The following is a 20,664-nucleotide window of genomic DNA, read 5'->3' as shown; positions in this document are numbered from 1 at the left end:
AGGGATCTACAATTAAAAAAAAAAAATGAAAGAATTGATATCCGCCACTTAGCCTGACAGTTGTGTAGAATTATACAGAAACGCCTTCTTAAAATTTGGAATATTTAAAAACTCTATTGATTATCAATTCAGTGATGGTCAAAGGCCACTCATAAAGGTTGACTATAATCACTTAACATTTTTATTGTTACTTAAGTTTCTAGAATGCAGAAACCTGAAATGACCATAACCCAGGTGTAGAGGTTTGATTTCACCGAAGGAGAGAGAGGATCATAACTAATCGTCTAAAGCTAATTGTCTAAGGTGTTTTTGAGAAGCACTGGCAGAAGTGGGAATGAGGTGAAGAAATTCCAGACTTTCTACCATTTGCTCTCTCCATGGGTAGCGTGGCTTCTCCTGTGCCGTGGTTATCAAATCATTTATCAAGAGGTGAATAATGCATAATGTCCTCCTCATTATGGGAGCACTTATGAAATCTCATTTCGCCTTTCATTATGATAACAGGAAAAGAATCTTTGTAATTCTATCAAATCTATAAACCCCTAGCAAAATGTCATTCAGTGGGATGTAAGGGTGATTTATATTTCGTTTGCAAAATCTTTCCTTGTTTCCTTTTAGAAGGTTAAAAATGTTTAACTGCTTCTAACATTCAGATATTTTACTACTGTAGACAATTTAAAACTTGACCGTATCATTTTACAGGATTATTTTGATTTTTTTTTTTTAAAGCAGGTGGGTTTAGTATTATCTTAGGGAACAGAACTATTGATTGATTGGTTGGTTGGTTGATTATTGTTATTGTTATTATTGTTTCTAATTTATCATTAAAGCATGTGTGCCTGGGCAGAACTGGCATTCTTGGTGATACTCTGTAAGGAGGTAGGGCTATTCACAGTAGCCTTTTAATCCAGATGAAAAGGTTGTATCCTTGCTCATAATGTGGATTTCATGTTTGAAACTAATACCTCCTCCTTGTTAATATTGCCAGGGTCTTTGCCCTTTACTGTGATATCATATCACTTAATGATTCTGCCTCAAAAGTTGTTCGAATGTGCCTTTAGCACGCAGAAAGCTTCCCGTTCTGATGACTATCTCTGTTGGTTGATACAGGTAGCCAAAGATGTATCTGTTAGATTGCACCACGAACTTGAAACCGTGGAGGAAAAGCGTGCGAAAGCTGAAGATGAAAACGAAAGTCTCCGACAGCAGATGATTGAAGTGGAAATATCCAAGCAGGCCCTCCAAAATGAGCTGGAGAGACTGAAAGAGGTAATCCCAAAATGTATGGGGATTTCTTTCTTGGGTTTAACTGTTGGGGGTTTTGGGACTCCAGGTGTCCCATTTGGTGAACTATGGTTTATTAGTATGGCCCAGAAACTAAGAATGGTTTTTACATTTTTCATAGCCTTATAAAACAACAACAACCACACAAAAATAAACCCAACAAAGCAGGGAAGACTGTGACAAAGACAGTATGTTGTTTGCAAAGCCTGAAATATTTGCTGTCTGGCCCGCTACAGAAAAGACTTGGTGAACCGTGGTCTAAAGCTATTTTTTTTTTTATAATTTCCATTCAGATGAGCTGGCCATTAATTCCTCTTATGGGCCCAAATGGAGTATATTATTACTAGAATACAAAATTAAGCAGTAGCTTTTTTCTTGAGTCTTCTTTTCCAATGAGCTGGAAAATATGTTATGGTTCTCTACTAAACCTATGTAAACAGATAATAGGCGTATGCCCCCTATAGCTATTATTCAGCCAATATGATTTAAATATAGGTTTTTCTTTTCTTTTTATTTTAGGGAGTGAATGTATTCTCGCACAGCGATCTAGAAAATGAGTGTGTGTGTGTGTGTGTGTGTGTGTGTGTGTGTGTGTATTTCCTTTGCATACAGTACTGCAAATCCTGTTTTGTTGTTGGCTTCCATTATAAGGAAGTCCACAAAATCATTCCTCATCCATCCAGCCATGCATCTGCCCACACTTAATTCAGTCTCTGTACCAGGCCCTGGGGATGCAGCTAGGATTATGGCAGCACAGCCTCTGTTACCGAGATGTTTACGGTTCAACTTGACATGTGGATATTTCTACTTCCCCACCCCCATCCCCTCACAGCCAGTCAGGTGCCCTGCTGTTCCTTGAGTCTGGGAGTGAGGGATGGTAGCCAACATTCTTTTTCCAGGGATCCATACCCCTGGGACTCAGTCCCTCACCTTGAGGTCTCTGCTGACATCTCACCTCAGCCACCTTCCCCTCCACACTTGCATATTCAAGTTGCCCCTGCCTCCACCCTGGCCGTCCTGATCCGTCTTCCCATCTGACACATTATGGATTTTGGTCAATTACTTGTATGTTGTCAGCACTTGTCTGAAAATGCCACGGGTTTTATTTCTTTGTTGCCTTCACTAATGTGCCTCCAGAACTTAAGCTGTGTGGGAAGAGGATTTGTCTGGGTAGTTCACTGTGGGGTCCCTGTGCCTAGAACAGTGCCTGGCACTTAGGCGGTGGTGGCATCAGGGAATCACAGGGTGGGGGAGTGAATGAAGGGCAAAAACGTGGAGCTGTGGTGACCACAGCTTGCCTAGGGACACAGTGAGCTTCACAGCGGAGGAGGTAGAGTCTGAGAATGTTCTTTCTTGCTCCTTAACTTTCACATACACTTACCCCTGTGACTGGGGGAATTTCTCCTCTCCTTGTGGGTCTTTTTACCTCTACTAGTAATTTACTTCTTTCTTTCTACTTTTTCTTTTTTTTCAAGTTCATTTATTTATTTTTTTTTTTAATTTTTTTTTCAACGTTTTTTATTTATTTTTGGGACAGAGAGAGAGCATGAACGGGGGAGGGGCAGAGAGAGAGGGAGACACAGAATCGGAAACAGGCTCCAGGCTCCGAGCCATCAGCCCAGAGCCTGACGCGGGGCTTGAACTCACGGACTGCGAGATCGTGACCTGGCTGAAGTCGGACGCTTAACCGACTGCGCCACCCAGGCGCCCCACAAGTTTATTTATTTTTGAGAGAGAGTGCACATGTGAGCAGCGGAGGGGTAGAAGGGGACAGAGAGAGAGAGAGAGAGAGAGAGAGAGAGAGAATCCCAAGCAAACTCCACGCTGTCGGTGCAGAGCCTGATGACGGACTTGATCCCACAAACCATGAGATAATGACCTGAGCTGAAATCGAGAGTCCAAGAGGCAGATGCCCAGCTGACTGAGTCACCCAGGCACTCCCTTTCTTTCTCCTTTGACCTAAGTTTGCCAGAAGGTTTGCCATAATGGTTTCTTTTCCCAAAATTTCCAGTTTGAGCCTTACCTTGAGGGTATAGAAAATATCTTAGGAATATATTTTATAAATTTTACATGTGTGTATGCTTACCTATAAGTATATAAGTTACATATACACATAAATGAGGAAATAAATATATTTAAAGCAAACAAAGCTGCTCTTGCACACGTCAGTGGATTTGCCTAGGACTTGGCATCAGGTCACAAATAGCTCCTGAGGGAGAAGAAATGATTGCTGACATTCAAAGCCAGGCAAGGGTGAGGCAAGGATCTTCAGAGACCGTGATGTTGGCTCAGGCTGGATGTATGCAGAGGAGGTGACAGGGCCAGCCTGTCCCTTCCACTGTGGGTTAAAATTACTCACAGAGATTGCTTGATTGGAATGCCATTGGTATTTTACCTCCAAGGTGCAGTCAGCCTGGTACGACTGCATATTTCCACCAGGCTTCTAAACGAACTGTAAGAACTGACAGGAGTCTGAGGAGGGTAGGTGCGGAAGACTGTACTGGAGGCGGCGAACGATGGGACCAGGCGATCCAAGGTTCAGAGGTGGTAGAGGAGGTATGTACTGCAAAGTGCCAGCTGTGGTCTCCAGGAATGGGTTCTTTTTACCGATGCCAGAAAAGAATACGCCATGAGCTTTGCTCCCCGGCGAGGATACTATTTTACTCATCGGAGGTGAGTAAATCTCACCTCCAAAGTTTCGTAAATGGATAAATCACATTCTGGAAAAAGCAAGGAGAGTTCGTGCGTTTCACGCATCCCTACGTGACAGAAGTAGTTACAGAGGACTGTGTCCTCCCCCCGCCCCCGCCTCCCTCAACCTCAGAGAACAATGAAATAGCTCATCTCTGTGCCCCTTCTGCTCTGGGGCTGCTGCTGAGGCTTCTCTCTAAAGCTTCAGACTGCCTTTTCATCTGCCTGGGGGACTTCCCCATGATGGATTGCTCCTTGCACTTCAAACTCAGAGTATCCAGGAACAGACTTGCCACCCTCATCCCCACGTGAATCTCCTCCATCTTTCCCATTTGTACTAACGGTGCCACCGTCCTGTTAGTCACTCGGGCTTAAGCAATGGCACTTCTCCCTAAACCTCTCTTACTGCGCACGTTGAGATCACCTGTTTTGTGCTTCAGGCTCTGCTGTTCTGCTTTTGCTGTCTTAGGGAAATTTTTAGACCCTCTGTCCTATCCATGCTTTGGTCTTCTCTCAAGTGACTGAGGGCTGACCCTATGCAATCAACACATTAAAGGCAGGTACTTCAGTTTCTCCCTTCTCTGTTTTATCTTCTACATTCCCTTAAATCTGACAGTGTGACTCTTTAGCGTGACACAGAGGACCCTTCCTGCTGGGGACCATCCCTGTCTCCCAGCTGGTTTTCCCACTCCACTGCCGTAAACCCTGGAGTGAAATAAAAGGCAGCAGAGCATGGTGAGAAGAATCTGTGCCCTTTGGTCCCTTTTGAACTAACAGAGTGGGTCCTAGAAAAGTCACTCTCTCCATTGATAGATAAGATGATTAAAGAGGGTTGGCAAAACTGAGAACAAACTGAGGGTTGATGGGGGGTGGGAGGGAGGGGAGGGTGGGTCATGGGTATTGAGGAGGGCACCTTTTGGGATGAGCACTGGGTGTTGTATGGAAACCAATTTGACAATAAATTTCATGTATTGAAAAAAAAAGAGGGTTGGCAATGTGAAACCATGAGGAATTGCCCCTTCTGGTTAGCTAGTTTGCTCTCCTGCTTCCTTGTGCTTATTCACATCATGGTCTGTGCACCCAACACGCATATTCTCCTCCACTTGTGCAGGCCCGAAACATTTTTGCCTTTTTGGAGAGTATATTTCTTCTAGTACTCAACTCTATGGTGGAACATCTCAACAGGCTGAAAGTAGTTAATCTTAGCTTGGTTTCAGCTTCTTAAAGATTGCCCAAGTGCTTCCTCTGAATAGTATTTCATTCTACCAAAAATTTTTGAATACTTGTTATATGTTATTATATGTTAGACACAGTAATAACTGGCCAAGTTAGTTGGCACTTGCAAGGGACAGGGACATGTTCTAGATCATTCCAGGTAATGAGGATTTTTTTTTTCTTATTGAGGTATAAGTTTATTGGGTATAAGGTATAAGGTATACCCAAGGTATAAGGTATAAGGTATACCTGAGGTATAAGGTATAGGTTTATTGACCTAAAACATGACATTAGTTTCAGGTATATAACATGATGGTTCAATATTTGTGTATATTACAAAGTGATCACCAAAATAACTGGTGATAACATTCATTACTAAACACATGTATAAAATTTTTTTTCCTGTGATGAGAACTTCCAAGATCTACTCTCTTAGCAATTTTCAAATATGCAGTATTGTTAACTATGGTCATTCTGCAGGACAATACATCCCATAACTTATTTATTTTATAACTGGAAGTTTGTATCTTTGGACTGCCTTTGCCTCTTTTAGTCATCCACCCTAGGGATTGTTGAATGAAGCCACAGAGAACTAACTAGCAGTCAGATTGCTCTCATGGGACATCTTTCAGTACCATTCAGGATATGATATTGATTCTCTGGGTTTGGTTGAGATTTCTTTTGTGCCTAGTAAACGGTTCAGATTTTGTGAATAGGTCTCGAGTGCTTGAGAGGAAAGGGTAAGCTCCAATTTTGGGGCAAAGACTTTAAATCCATTAGCTTGAAGACTCAAACTTTATAACTCACAGCAAGTAGTACATTTTGTATCATCATTCAAAAACACAAACATAAAGGTTTCACAAAATAATGCTTATCTTTGCCATATGGGATCCATTTTGATACTTTCAATTCTATTCAGTTCTGTTTTTTAAATGGTGGTTACAAGTTTAATTTACAGTCCATTAGTGGATTGCTGCAATTTGGAAAAATTTTATTAGATGGTTTGTTAATTGCGTTGTTCAAAAATTTTATATCCTTTACAGTTTTGTCTGCTAAATATATCTATTTAGGATAAAAGTATGTTAAAATCACCTGTTATAATTTTGTATTTAAGTTTTCTTCTTGTAATCTGTCAAATTTTGCTTGCATATTTTGAATATAAATGCATAAGTTTAGAACTGTTTTTGATGATGAATTGTTCCCTTTATCATTTGATAATGATCTCTTTATTCTAATGTATTCCTTTATTTTTTTATTATAAAGACTACTTTGCTTTTATCATGTATACCATATTTTTTTTGGTCAGTATTTGCCTAGTACAGCTTTTTGGTGATTTCCGTTAGTTTCTATTTTTCTATGGCATTATGATTTAGATGTATTTCTTGTGAATGGTCTATAGCTGTCTTTTTAAAAATGTAATCTGATAATATCTTCTTTAAAAATGTGAATTTAATCCATTTACATTTATTGTGGTCACTGATGTGTTTGAATTTATTTTTATCACTGTATCTTATGCTCTTAAACTCCATGCCTTTTTTTGTTACTTTTTTCTGTTTTTTTAATGTTGATTTTGATTGATTGATTTTTTTTTTAATTCTCATGTCTCTTGCTTAAGAATTTGTACATTGTATTATTTGAATAATTACTCTTACATATTTAACATGCATGTTTGACTTAACATCTAAAACTAATCATTACCTCCATTCTTCTCCTGAATAATGTAGGCATCTTAGAAAAGCTTCAACTCGGGGTACCTGGGTGGCTCAGTCGGTTAAGCGTCCGACTTCCGCTCAGGTCACGATCTCGCGGTCCATGAGTTTGAGCCCCGCATCGGGCTCTGGGCTGATGGCTCAGAGCCTGGAGCCTGCTTCCGATTCTGTGTCTCCCTCTCTCTCTGCCCCTCCTCCATTCATGCTCTGTCTCTCTCTGTCTCAAAAATAAATAAAACGTTAAAAAAAAATTTTTTTTTTAAATAAAAGCTTCAACTCAATCAACTCCTATATTTCATACTATTATTATAGTATCGTTATAGTTTCATCTTTTTGAAACCATTTCCCCATAAGTTGGCTAATGTAATAGTTAATCCTTATTTAGATTTATTTACACATTTTCCACTGTGTCATCATTGCTTTTTGAGTGTTACTCCTTCCTTCCTTCCTTCCTTCCTTCCTTCCTTCCTTCCTTCCTTCCTTCCTTCCTTCTGAGTTCACTTTTCTTCTTATTGATCTATTAAAATATCCTTGAGTAGTTTTCTTTCGGTTAATGGTATCTTCTAAAAATTTTTTTATGTCATCCCCAGCCTTGAAAGATATTTAGTCAGGCATAGGATTTTAACACTTTGAAGATAGTATTTTCATTATCTTCTGGCTCTATTTTGCTATCAAGAGGGCTGCTGTCAGATAATTCTCATTTTTGTAGATGGTCTGTCTTTACTTCCTGGTTACTTTTATGCTTTTCTTTTTATGTTTGGTGTTCTGTAGTTTCAATCAGATGTATCTAGATTTATTTTTATATTTTATGAAATACTCATTATCAGTCTGTTTATGTCTTTAATGAAATCTGGAAAGTTCTGTCTTTGAATAATTTTCAATAGTGTTTCTTCTTTGTTCTCTATATTACTTCCAGAATTCCTGTTAGTCTCATGTGGGAACTTCTGTTGATCATTCTTATTCTATATTCCATCTTGCCTAACTGTCCTTGTTTGTTTTTTAAGATCTTCTTACTTCTCTGTGCTATATTTTGAATAATTTTTTCATTTCTTGTCAAGTTACAAATTATCTTCTTTACAAAATAATTTGTTTTATTAATCCACTAAGTTTTTAAAAAAATTTGTAATGTTTTTTATTCATTTATGAGAGACAGAGACAGAGCACGAGTGGGGAAGGGGCAGAGAGAGAGGGAGACACAGAATCTGAAGCAGGCTCCAGGCTCCAGGCTGTCACCACAGAGCCCAACACTGGGCTGGAACTCACCAACAGTGAAATCATGACTTGAGCCAAAGTCGGATGCTTAACCGACTGAGCCACCCAGGTGCCCCATCATCTACTAAGTTTTCATTTCAGTGAGTCTCCTTTTCATTATTAGTATTTTTAAAATTTAGCTTGTTCTGTTTCATAAATTTCTTTTTTCCTCATCTTCTCTTATTTCTTCTTTAAATTTTGAAACATTTTAAAGTCATAGCCTCTTTCAGTTTGTTCCATTGTCTTAAATTCTTGATGTTACTAATCCCTGTGTTTGTCAGATCTACTTCTCTCTTTAAAGTGGATTTTTTTTTTAACGTTTTATTTTGTTATTGAGAGACAGAGAGAGAGACAGAGCATGAGCATGGGAGGAGCAGAGAGAGAGGGAGACACAGAATCAGAAGCAGGCTCCAGGCTCTGAGCTGTCAGCACAGAGCCCAATGCAGGGCTCAAACCCACAAACTGTGAGATCATGTCCTGCACTGAAGTCAGAGGCTTAACCAACTAAGCCACCCAGGCACCCCTAAAGTGGATTTTTTTTTTTTTATGAGCTCTTCTTAGTGGGAATTCCCTGAAGTTTGTTGACATGCTTTCCAATGCATTAGTCTTTTCCCAATGCCTCAGTAGTATTATTGGTCCAAATATAATTGTTAATTTGGGACTTGTGGACTTGTGTGCCAAATGCGTTGTATCAAATGGATATCAGACTTGTATGTGGCAGACATCTAAAGATTTTTATATTTAAAAGGAGATTATTTTTTTCACCACCCAGTGTCCTAAGCAGAAGCTTATTGCTCTCACCCTCACTGAGTGATTTTTAGTTTACTTCATTGGGTTGTCTGGGCGCATTAATTGAAGAATCTTCTTACACCCTTGGCTTTGAGGGCTTATTTCTGGGTGTGATAACTTCCATCAGTCCCTCCTGCCCTCCACCCCCTAATCCCTTATGCATTTCTGACACTAGGGAATTTTCCTTTTGTGTATATGTGAGTCAACTGTCTATAAATTTCTGCTTTTTATGTTTTCTTTAGCATTTCTAGCTGTTTTGGGGGGGAAGGGCTCGTGATAGTTCAGTGTGCTATGTTGCCAAAACAGGATGTGATCCTTCAGGGTTCAGCGGAAGCTTTCCAGTAGCAGCTCTCAAGTGCCACAAGTAACCCCAGTGGTCTTCCAGTTCATGACTCAATGACTCAGCACTTTTGTCCCCGCCTCTTGGTTCATTTCCTTCCACCTTGCTACTCATCAGTTCCCATTTGCCCTGGTTTTCTTTTTTTTTTTTTTTTTCTCATGGATTCAGCTACATCATGGCTTCTACTTACTGTATTCTCTGTAGGTATCTGACAGGGACTGAATGTTTTTGTCCCCACCCCCCTGCCAATTTATATGTTAAATCCTAATTCCCAATAAGATGGAATAAGGAGGTGAATCCTTTGGGAGGTGACTGATTTATGAAGGTTGGAGCCCTTGTAGATGAGATCAGTACCCTTATCTAAGATATCCCAGAGTTCCCTTGCCTCTTCTACACATGAGGACACAGTGAGAAGATGGCTGGCTGTGAACCAGGAAGTGGGTTCTCACTAGACCCCAATCTGCCAGCGTTGTAGGATTTTTTACCTCAATACCTAGGGTTCGTTGTCTCACCACTTCGAAGAATGAAGAGGTGGACACAAAATGAGCAGCAGGCAAAAGTTTATTAGAGTAGAAGATTAGAAAGGAAGAATAGTAGGAGAGCTCTCTTTACAGAGAGGGGACATTCGAAAGTGAATGCCAGCAGACTACAGGCAAGGGACTTTGTTTTATAAGGTTCTGGTCCCCACCCCGCTTCCCCCTTGTTCCTTCTCAAGTTCCACCCTTTTTGGCTTGATGGCTCCAGGTGCAGGGTTATCCATTCCTGATTGGCTCATTTCCATTGTAGGAGGGGTGGTCTATGGCCATGCCTGCCTTTCCTTGTGGGTCATACACTTTATGGTCTACTTCTTATTTTTAGTTAGGTCTTTAGTCAAATTACTGAGGGGAACCTGAGGGGAGGGAGGTAGGTGATTTCAGTCTTTTTTTTTTTTTTTTCCAACGTTTTTTATTTATTTTTGGGACAGAGAGAGACAGAGCATGAACGGGGGAGGGGCAGAGAGAGAGGGAGACACAGAATCGGAAACAGGCTCCAGGCTCCGAGCCGTCAGCCCAGAGCCTGACGCGGGGCTCGAACTCACGGACCGCGAGATCGTGACCTGGCTGAAGTCGGACGCTTAACCGACTGCACCACCCAGGCGCCCCGTGATTACAGTCTTAAGAGTAACCTTACACCCAAGGGACTTTGCTGTGGTCAGAAGTTCCCAGCATTGTTCCAAAATACGTGTTTTTCCCCACCCAGGGACCTCGGATCCTAACCTTTCCCTCTCTATTTTATCCTATCCTTTCCTATCATACCAGCACCATAGTCTTAGGTTACCCAGCCATCAGAATTGAATCAGAGATAAGGATTTGTTCTTTAAGCCACCCAGTCCGTAATATTTGTGTTACAGCAGCCTGAAAAGACTCAGTCAGTCTTTCTGCTTTCTTCTCAACCAGTGGGCGAGGAGTTTTCTCTGTGTGTCATCACATTCAAACTATCAGGCAGCTGAAAAGTCTGGAAACATTGGTGTACAAACATAATAAATGGTTTATTGCTATTACACTATAGTTTAATAAAACATTATCTGTGTTTCCAGACTTTATGGTCCTCCTTATAAGAAAAAGATATGCTTAAGTGAGCCAGTGTAAAGCATCTTTGGGCAGAGTCCCCATGCCAGGGCCTCTCCTTGGACACTGACCAAGTTGTTGGCAGCTGCTGTGCAGTCAGTCAGGGCCTCGCTCCCGGCCCCGTCAGCAGTGGACGGCAGGGCCGGCAGGGCGTGGGATACAGGCAGGCATTCTGTGTGTTAGCTTGGCAGGCTCTCCAAGACACCTCAGAAGGAAAAAAGTAGCATCTGGTTCCATTTGCTGGTTTCATGAGTTAAGGGGGCAGGGTGACTCTAACTGGAGAATAGGAGGCGGGGAGAACTGCAGTGCCCTGAATGATATCCCAGTTAGCTGGCCTGTTAAGTTAATAATGAGGTGAGATGGGATGATGGCGGGAGCGGGAAGAATCAGGGTGTCTGGTTAAGTCTTCTTCCCAAACACTAAAGCATGAGTAGAGTCTGGTGTGTGTGTGTGTGTGTGTGTGTGTGTACGTGCATATGCACATGTGCAAATGTATGTACCTGTGTGTGTGCGTGTACTCATACATGCAATGTCTGCACAGGAGTCTGGAGGGAAATGGTCGTTTGCACGTTCTGATGAGACCAGGAGGCAGGGATGGGATTAGAATAGAGCCATGTCAACCAAGGGAGTAAACACCGGGCCGGGAAATCCAGAGTTCAGAGGCTGGGGAGGATTAGGAACAGGGCAGCAGCTGCAGGAAGATTTGGCATAAATAATTGGGAGTGCTTAAGCTGTAAATGGAACAGTTTTGGTGTCTGGGAAGAAAGAGGGTGTGTGTGTTCCGTTCAACAACCACAAATCGTACTAATGGCTGATTTCGCACACTTGCTGGAAAGGCAGAGGGAGAGCCCGTTACAGTCTCTTCTGGCCACTCACGGTCACTTGGAGCCATTTCTTGTCCAAATCAAGAAGGGCTCATCTTAAGATCTTCTAGAAGGACCCACTTGACAGTGGTCCTTATGCTCTCTTCCTTGGGCGTGGTCTCGTTTGGGCCTTGGCAGGCCTCAGGACGTGCACGGGGCAGGCTCGTTTGCTGCTTCTTGCTGGTGCGCTGTGCTGGGGGGGCCGGCGGGGAGGTGGGGCTTGCCCAGGTTTGAGTTTTCGAAATGCTTTCATTTCTTAGGTTAAGTTAGTTTGTTAAGTTTTATGGCAGAGGACTGTCTTACTTCCACGTGGTGTGGCTGTTACGTTGGAGGAAAAGAAAATAGTGGCGAGGACGAAGGAAGGGCGGTGGAAGGAGTGACTGAATTTGACGGCTCTCTTGTGATCAGGTGTGAAGGCACGCGTGGCCAGAGGCAGGCCTGGGGACCTCAGGCCTACTGAATGTCGGAGCCAGAAGAATCCCGGAGATGAGTGGGCCAGCCTTCCTATCACCTACACGAGGAAACCGAGGTCTGGGTGGGTTATGAATGGCGGCTACCCCAGGTCTCCCCGACTCCCAGCAACTCTTTCCCGCTCCCTCTTTCCTCAGCTCTAGACCCGCCTCCTCCCTTCTCTACAGGCCCTGAAGGAAGAGGCGGCTTCCCAGGTCGGAGTGGGAGGCGAGCGCTTGTGGGGCCAGCTTGACTGGGGTCTTCAGGGGAAGCTGCTGGAGGAAAGCCGCTCTGGTGGGTTGGTGAGGAAGGGCACCCGTGTCTTTCTTTGACCCATTAAGGCTTCTGTATAAAATTAATTTCTACTTTTAGAAGTATTTATGAAGCTGCTTCTTTCATCTCTGCTGAGAAAATTATAGGAAGAAGGAGAGCAGAACTTGTCTTTGAAGAGAGTGAGCGCAGGCCTCCCAACCTGCCCTACCACTTGCTCCCATGGGAGCCCCCCAGGCCCCTCCCCCTCCCATCCAGCTTGGAGGTGCCTGCCATTCTTCCCCCAGGACTGTGCCAGGATGCCTTTTCTCCCTGTTGAAATGCTGCCCGATCTTTGAGTCCCCCAGAAATGCCATCTCCTCCTTGAAGCCTCCTGCAACACTTCTGACCTCTGAACATTCTCATATGATCAAACCATCACATGGTTGCTAGAGAAAGTTTGAAAAGCAGAGGGAGAAAGTTTCCGTCATGCTAACTCCCAGAGGTAGAGCTCATTTTTCATATGGAATTGGAAACATAGTTCATATAGGTCTTAGTATAGTATTTAAAAAATTTTTTTAATACTTGTTTATTTTTGAGAGAGAGGGAAAAACAGACAGAGTGTGAGCGGGGGAGAGGCAGAGAGTGAAGGAGAGACAGAATCCGAATCAGGCTCGAAGGCTCTGAGCTGTCAGTACATAACCCGCCATGGGGCTTGAAACCACATGATGAGACCATGACCTGAGCCAAAGTTGGATGCTTAACCAACTGAGCCACTCAGGCACCCCCAGTATGGTATTTTTTTTAATGTTTATTTATTTTTGAGAGAGAGAGACAGACAGAGCATGAGTGGGGGAGGGGCAGAGAGAGAGGGAGACACAGAATCTGAAGCAGGCTCCAGACTCCAAGCTGTCAGCACAGAGCCTGTCTCGGGGCTTGAACTCATGAACCGTGAGATCATGACCTGAGCTGAAGTCGGACGCTTAACTGACTGAGCCACCCAGGCTCCCCTAGTATAGTATTTTTTTTTTAATTGAACTTTTAGTTTGGAGACTTGTAGGTTCGCATGCAGTTATAAGAAATAATGCAGAGGGGTCCCGTGTATCCTTTACCCAGTTTTCTCCAGTGGTAAAGTCTAGTCTGGTATCATAACCAGGATGGCGATACTGATTCAGTCAAGCTGTGGAACAGTTCCATCACAAGGATCCCTCACCTTGACCATTTAGGGCCACGCCCACTTCTCTCCTGTCCCCACCCCCATCTGTCATCCCTGGCAGCTGCTGTGTTCTCCCTTTCCAAAATTTTGTCATTTCAAGACTGTTACATACATGGAATCGTTTGGTGATTAACCTCTTGGGACTGGCTTTTCTCACTCTGCAGTGTTCTCCAAAGGTTCATCCGGGTTGTTGCACATGGCCTTTGTTGGTGCCCTTTCACTGCCTGGTAGTATATGAAGGTGTTCTGGCATTTACCCGTTTGCTAGATGCAGGACACCCAGGTTGTTTCTCGTTTGGGGCTTTTGTGAATCAAATTATCGTGAACATTTGTGTGCAGGTTTTTGTGGGAACATAAGTCTTCATTTCTCTGGAATAATTGCCTGAGGGGGCTCATTTCCTGGGTTGTACAGTATTTGCATATTTCCTTTGCTTTTTTTTAATGTTTATTTTTCAGAGAGAGAGTGTGTAAGAGTGGGAGAGGGGCAGAGAGGAGGGAGGCAGAGGATCTGAAGTGGGTTCTGTGCTGACAGCAGAGAACTTGATTTCAGGGCTCGAACACATGAACCGTGAGATCATGAGCTGAGAAGTCAGAGGCTTAATTGACTGAGCCCCCCAGGTGTCCCGCATATTTCGTTTTCTTAAGAAAGTGCCAAACTGTTTTCCGGAGGGGCTGTCCCATCTAACATTGCCACCAGCAATGAATGAGTTCTCCAGTTTCTTGTCATCCCCACCCGTGTTTGGTGTTGTCACTGTTTTTTACTTTAGTCATTCTGATAGGTGATCTTTCATGGTGGTTTTATTTTATTATTATTATTTTTAAGATTTTATTTTTAAGTCTTCTGTACACCCAATGTGGGGCTCAAACTTAGAATCCCAAGATCAAGATTCCCACAGTCTTCCGACTGAGCCTGCCAGGCACGCCCCTCGTTGTGGTTTTAATGTGCATTTCCCTAATGGCTGATGATGTTGGACATAGTTTTACGTGACCTTTGCCATCTGTATTTCCTCTTTGGTGAAAAGTCTCTTTATGTTTTTTTGCCCATTTTCTAATTGGATTGCTTGTTTATTTTACTGTTCCTTTTTTAGACTGGTGTTGAGTTTTCAGAGTTTGTTCTGTATTTTAGATATGGTCTGCAAATATTCTCTCACTCTGAGCCTTTTATCCATTCAGTGGGGTCTTTCTCCCTCCTGGCATACGTTTTTAATTTTGATGAAGTTCAATTTATAAATATTTCCTTTTATGGTATCAATTCTAAATGCTCTTTGCCTAGCCCTAGGTTTTGAATATTTTCTCCTAGCTTTTGGAATGTTTTATGGTTTTATGTTTTACATTTAAATTTAAATCCATAGCCCCATTTTGAATTCACTTGGGATATGGCATGAAACTTAGGTGAAGCTCATTTTTGTGCCTATGATGTCTAATTGCCCAGCACCATTTGTTGAAAAGGTTATTTTTCCTCCACTGAATTACTTTGCACCTTGTCAAAACTCAGTTGGACATATCTGTGTAGGTCTGTTTCTGGGTTCTCTGTTCTGTCCCACTGATCTCTGCTAATAAAGCCTTGATTACATAGCGGTATAGATCTTGAAAGTGCTTTCCCTGTACAATGTCTGCCCCAGCTAGCAGTTTGAGAGTCTCGTTGGGTCCCTCAGTGGCATTTCAGAACACCTACATCTCTGCCTTATGGGATACATATGTGTGTCTGCACATCCCGACCCTTATCAAGCATTCAGTAAATATTTGTTGAATGAGTGAAAGTTTCATCATCTCTATTTCTCCTTGAGAAAGAGCCACACCATATTTGCAGATCTCCTGGTGAGGAATTTCTGAGTCTGTAAATGATTACTTCAGGATAGTTAATACAAACCAGTAATTGCACTCTAGGTCAAGTATTTTGACAGTGACTGTGTGTGGGTCATGATATCACCCTGTCTGGTTAGTGATGAGGAAAGCTTCTGTTGGTTAGCTTCCTGTGTATTCAGACAGGCTCAGGGTGTCCACCACTGGGGTCCTGCCACACCCAGCTGTCCCCTGTGAGCTGGGTGGGCTCTTCTGTAGCTGTTACTGCAGCATTGTCACCCACAGGCACTGTGGGCAATGCTCAGATGGTCTTTCAGGCAGAGGATGGCCCCTTTGGGATGGCCATATCAGAAGCAGCGATGCTGTCTGCGTGAGCAGCCTTTGGTCTGCAGGCCACAGTCACTTCCCCCAGAGATCTGAGACCCAGCTATTTCTCCCCTACCCTCAATAGAACCTTTCTTGGCATACGGGACTCTTTTATAATGCGGGGTGTGCCGCTGAAACACGCTGCCCGCTGCTGTGTGAACAGTAGGCTGGAACTTGTGAATTGCAGTGAAATAGACACTGTGTTCACATTGCTTGTCTTCAAAAGTAATCAAAATATAGACAGAGCACATATTTCTGTTTCAGACTTCACTAGAATGTTAAATGCATCAAGTGTGCTTTGGGAGTAAATAAAAAAATACTTCTCTTTTCAAAATTTACATTTGATACTTCAGTCTGTCAGACATATGCTAGAAGCCATGTCACTGATGCGATACAATTTAGGTAACTTGTCTTCAAATGCAGAGTCAAAGTCAGAGAAATAGGAGTGCTTAGAAATCCTGCATGGTATTATCTATTTCCTGAGTGTACTTTCTGGGTGTTTCTCTGACTCAAGTGAGAGTCATCATATGTTGAGTGCTATGATTATGAGCCAGATAAGCAGTTTTCATTCTTCCCCCTAGGAATCAAAAATTACTCAGCATTGAAAAGACACCAAGGTATACTTCTGTATCGTTACACAAGCATACAGGATGTCTTGCTATTGAGCAATTGATCAAGCGGTGTTTGAATTTCTGACCTCATCGTCTGACCTCTGATGAGCCTCAGAGAAAGGAGAGACCCTAACCATTCCCAGGGCACTTTTCCTCATGGTTTATTTGTGCAGGTTGGTTCATCCTTTTACTGAAAGAACATTCATTTGGGATGGTTGGGTTCTCATTTTTTCCCCAACGTCGCAGGTGCTCTTTCCCATGACCCACAGTAATTGTACTAGAAGGAGGGCATGGAGAAAACGGGGGTGCGTTCATCAGGTGGTTGGCAGTTGAGTTTGGTTGCTGTTCACTTTTGGATGCTGATGGGAGCTGATTGCCCAGGCAAAGCAATGTTTATTTATATCAAGCATATTTGTGTTTATTCCTTTTCTCTCTTTCTCTCTGAGAGAGAACGACTGGGGGAGAGGGACAGAGGGAGAGAGAGAGAAAATCCTCAGCAGGCTTCATGCCCAGTGAATAGCCTGATGTGAGGCTCGATCCCATGACCGTGAGATCATGACCTGAGCCGAAATCAAGAGTCAGAGACTTTAACAGACTGAGCCACCCAGGCACCCCCATGTACTTGATTCTGAAGAGTTGGAGTAGACCCTTGTCCCATCACACACGGATTCGTCTCTCTGGCCAGAGGTGTGGAGTGAGCAGGAGGGCAGTTCGGGGAAGCCAGTGGTGGGGCGTCAGGGCACCAGGCATTTCTCTGTGGTTGGTTCAGTGACCACACAGTAGGGATGTGAAGAGGCTCCCAAATGCTTGATGGCCTGTGTTTATTCATGGGCCTTAATAACAACTTTTCTCACAAATGAGTGAAACAAAATAATTTCTGAGAATCTTCCATTTATTATATTTGTAAATCATAAGAAAAGTAGGATTTAAAGATGATGCCATTGTATGCAACAGTCGCCTTTCTGTTTTGGTCTAATGTGTGTGTTTAAAACACTTCTGACGATCAAGAGCTTTAAATACTCCTATTTGCGGAAGGTTCTCTTTTGTCAACTGAAGACAGTTTTCCCACTGGCTAACCCATCCCATGTAGGGGCTGGGCCAGGCCACTCTTTTGCTTTTCGATTTTGAAGCAACGCTGGGAGTTTTGTTTCCCAGGGTTTCCTTGTGTTAAGATTTTTGGTTTGGGTTTGGATTTATTTTTAAGCGAGATTACTCATGGGGTCACCTAAGTGATGCGACCCAGATGTCAAACAACCATCGTAGAAGGCCCACACATTGAAATCACTCGGGTTTCTTAAGCCTCAGTACTATGGACATTCTGGGTCGGGTAATTCTTTGTAGTGGGGCACTGGCCTGTGCATTGCAAGATGATTCACAGCATTCCTGGCCTCTCTCTACTCGACGCAAGGAACAGCCCCTCCCCCATTTGTGACAATGTCTAAGGGCATTGCCAAATGCCCTTAGGAGGGGGGCCAAAATCTCCCCCAGTGGAGCACTACCTAGAGAGATAAGCAAATGAAAAACTAAGCAGGACACCTCTCCCTCCAACTCCCCCCTCCCGCCTCCTCCCCGGGAGCTTCAGAGGAAGAGTCGTGATTGACCCCGGTGAGTAATCATGATGTGGATACATTTGGCCATTACCACAGTATCAGGTGCTTTCCCCTAAAAGAAGGATTTGTTCGGCAGGATTGGGAGGGGGCTGTACAAGTTTTGTTCTAGCACCTTAGGAAAGCTCTCTTGTCTCTCTTCTTCCTCTATCTGGCTTCAAGTCCTAGAAGTCCAGAGCTCGGTGAACTCCTCTGTTTTCTGGAGGGCGGGCTGGCCTGTGTTTTCTAACTCTGTGAAGAGAAGGGTCGGAGGTGGGCATTGCGTATCTGCCTTTGCTCTCTACTGCTTGCAAGACCTCTTCAGAGGTGCCCTTTGAAATGATCATGTAGACATGTGGGTCTTTTCTTTGCAGGAGGATTAGAGAGCAGCAGTGCTCAGGGCAGGTTCTGACAAGGTACGTCTTGCACCACTGCTTTTATTAGGTAGTGAAAGGTCCCTTTCACCAGTGTGTGCAGAGGCCGAACTCTTTATCCCCGTGACGCCCCACCCTGGCTGCACAGCAGAATCCCTGGGGGGCTTTTAAGAATCCTGATGCCCAGGCGACACCCAGGCCAGTTACATCACCACCTCTGGGAGTGAGACCCAGGCATCCGTGTTTTTTAAAATTTCCCGGGTGATTTTGAGATCCGCCGTGGTCATTACCATGGTGTGTCTGAAGCATCTCCATAATCACGGCTAATTATTTCCCACAGAGGAGAGGTGCTGCGGGTTGGAAGGTTCAGAAGGGTAAAGTAAGAGCTTTCCAGAAGAGGCATTTTGAGAAGATGAGGCCTTGCAGCGACCTCTTTCCATCAAACCTGGGGCCCCAGACAGTTGAGCTACAGCGTGTAATTGCTCTAGTGAGGTAGCCAACTCACAGCCTCACGCTGTATGTTTGTGACCGCAGAAGTTGTAAAGGGCAGTGACCGTGTGGCTTCCTGTCCATTAATTACAGTTTTCCTAAAACAGGTCGGAGGCCAGATTCTAGCGCGTGCGTGACCGTGGCCTTAGTCTGTCTGCGGTTTGTTTTAACCTGCCCCTCTCGCCACCCCCGGTGTGGCTTTTTCCCCTCTTCTATCGTGTTCCCCTTTCACTCACCCAGAGAGCACCCCTTTCGAGTGCCTCAGGTTGTGCTGATTGCGTGTGGCTCTGTTACTCCAGGGCAGTGCTGGGACTGCAGCCCTCATTAGAATGCGGCTGTGTTCCTATCTCAGTTTCTCTCTCCCTTCCTCCTGCCGGCCTCCCATCAGCCTCTGAGCCTCGCCTGGGCCTCTGAAACCAAGCCACTTCAGTGCTGGGATTTTGTTTTATTCACCTGCCCTGGCGGGTGTTAGAACATGTTGGCAGGAGATGGCAGGAAGAGGTGAAGGGGGGTTTGCTAGCCCCGGGGAGCTCACTCTGCTTCAGGCAGTGGGGAGAAGCTGGCGTATAGAGCCTCTGCAACAGGACAGATGAGAGGACCTCTCCCAGCCCTGGGTTGCCTGGGTGCCAGACAGAGCGCTCGGTGCTCCGAGAACCTTACCTCCTTCTGACCTTAACCGGTGAACTGTGCGAACTGTGCGTGGGTGGGGCAGACCCATTTTCACTGGGGAAAATGGAGCCTCAGTGATGTTAAGTAACTTGTGATGTTTTAAGTAAATTACTTGTTAAGTAATTTACAAGGTCACACAACTTGTAAATGGCAGACCCGACCTCACACCAAAGGGTAACATTGACTTTATAAGGGACAGAGCAAATACTTTTTTTTTTTTTAATCAAAACGCCTTTCCCTTTCCAGAAGAGAAGTGGGGGCTTGTGTGGGAAACGCAGAAACATGCCCACTGTTACATCTTAAGGCTCTGTACATGCAAAATAAAGAAAGAAGATAAAGGATGGTATCCACCTCACTTTTTAACCCTGTGTCACAGAATCAGTCTGGGAATAGCCATTTCCATTGACAAACCACATGCCACCGTCATTGATGAAAATGTGTAACATTAAAAGCAAATAAAACATGCTGCCACTTAAATTAAGACATTGCATGCCATAGATCAAAGCATGCAACCTGAGTTCAGAGATGTTAAAATGCTAAAATGTGTATCTTAAAATCAGTAGAATATGGAAGGTACATATTTTTTAAAATTTTTTTATCTTTATTTATTTTTGAGAGAGGAAGAGAGTGCAAGTAGGAGAGGAACAGAGAGAGAGAGACAGGCTCTCTCCGAAGAAGGCTCCAGGCTCTGAGCTGTCAGCACAGAGCCGACGCGGGGCTTGAACTCACGAACCGCGAGTTCATGACCTGAGCTGAAGTCAGACCGACTGAGCCACCCAGGCGCCCCCACGTATATATTTTTTAATTCCCTTGGATAAGCACTATTATGTCTCGTGCCCAAATTACTTTCCACTTGAGTTAGGTACCTAAAGAAACATGAAAGGGGATTTTAAAACATTCCTGTAAGACTAAGGAAGACTTTCTTTCTTTAAAAAAATTTTTTTTTCTTTTTTTTTTTTGAAGGACAGAGAGAGAGACAGAGGATGAGCGGGGGAGGAGCAGAGAGAGAGGGAGACACAGAATTTGAAGTAGGCTCCAGGCTCTAAGCTGTCAGCAGAGAGCCCGATGCGGGGCTTGAACCCACGAATGGTGAGATCATGACC

The 20,664-nt window shown here is 43.7% G+C and overlaps 1 protein-coding gene across 4 annotated transcripts in view; it reads left to right on the top strand.

The window, feature by feature from the left end:
• MTCL1 (microtubule crosslinking factor 1) overlaps positions 1-20,664 on the top strand; it is a 129,031-nt gene that overhangs the window by 11,236 nt on the left and 97,131 nt on the right. For all 4 annotated transcript variants that reach the window (XM_042909630.1, XM_042909629.1, XM_042909628.1 and 1 more), the window contains exon 3: positions 1,111-1,269. In XM_042909630.1, the coding sequence (XP_042765564.1) occupies positions 1,111-1,269 (159 nt within the window). The remainder of the gene's footprint in view (positions 1-1,110; positions 1,270-20,664) is intronic.

The sequence above is a fragment of the Panthera leo genome, chromosome D3, assembly GCF_018350215.1.
Source record: "Panthera leo isolate Ple1 chromosome D3, P.leo_Ple1_pat1.1, whole genome shotgun sequence".
Taxonomy (NCBI): domain Eukaryota; kingdom Metazoa; phylum Chordata; class Mammalia; order Carnivora; family Felidae; genus Panthera; species Panthera leo.
This window is presented reverse-complemented; position numbering and strand designations above follow the sequence as displayed.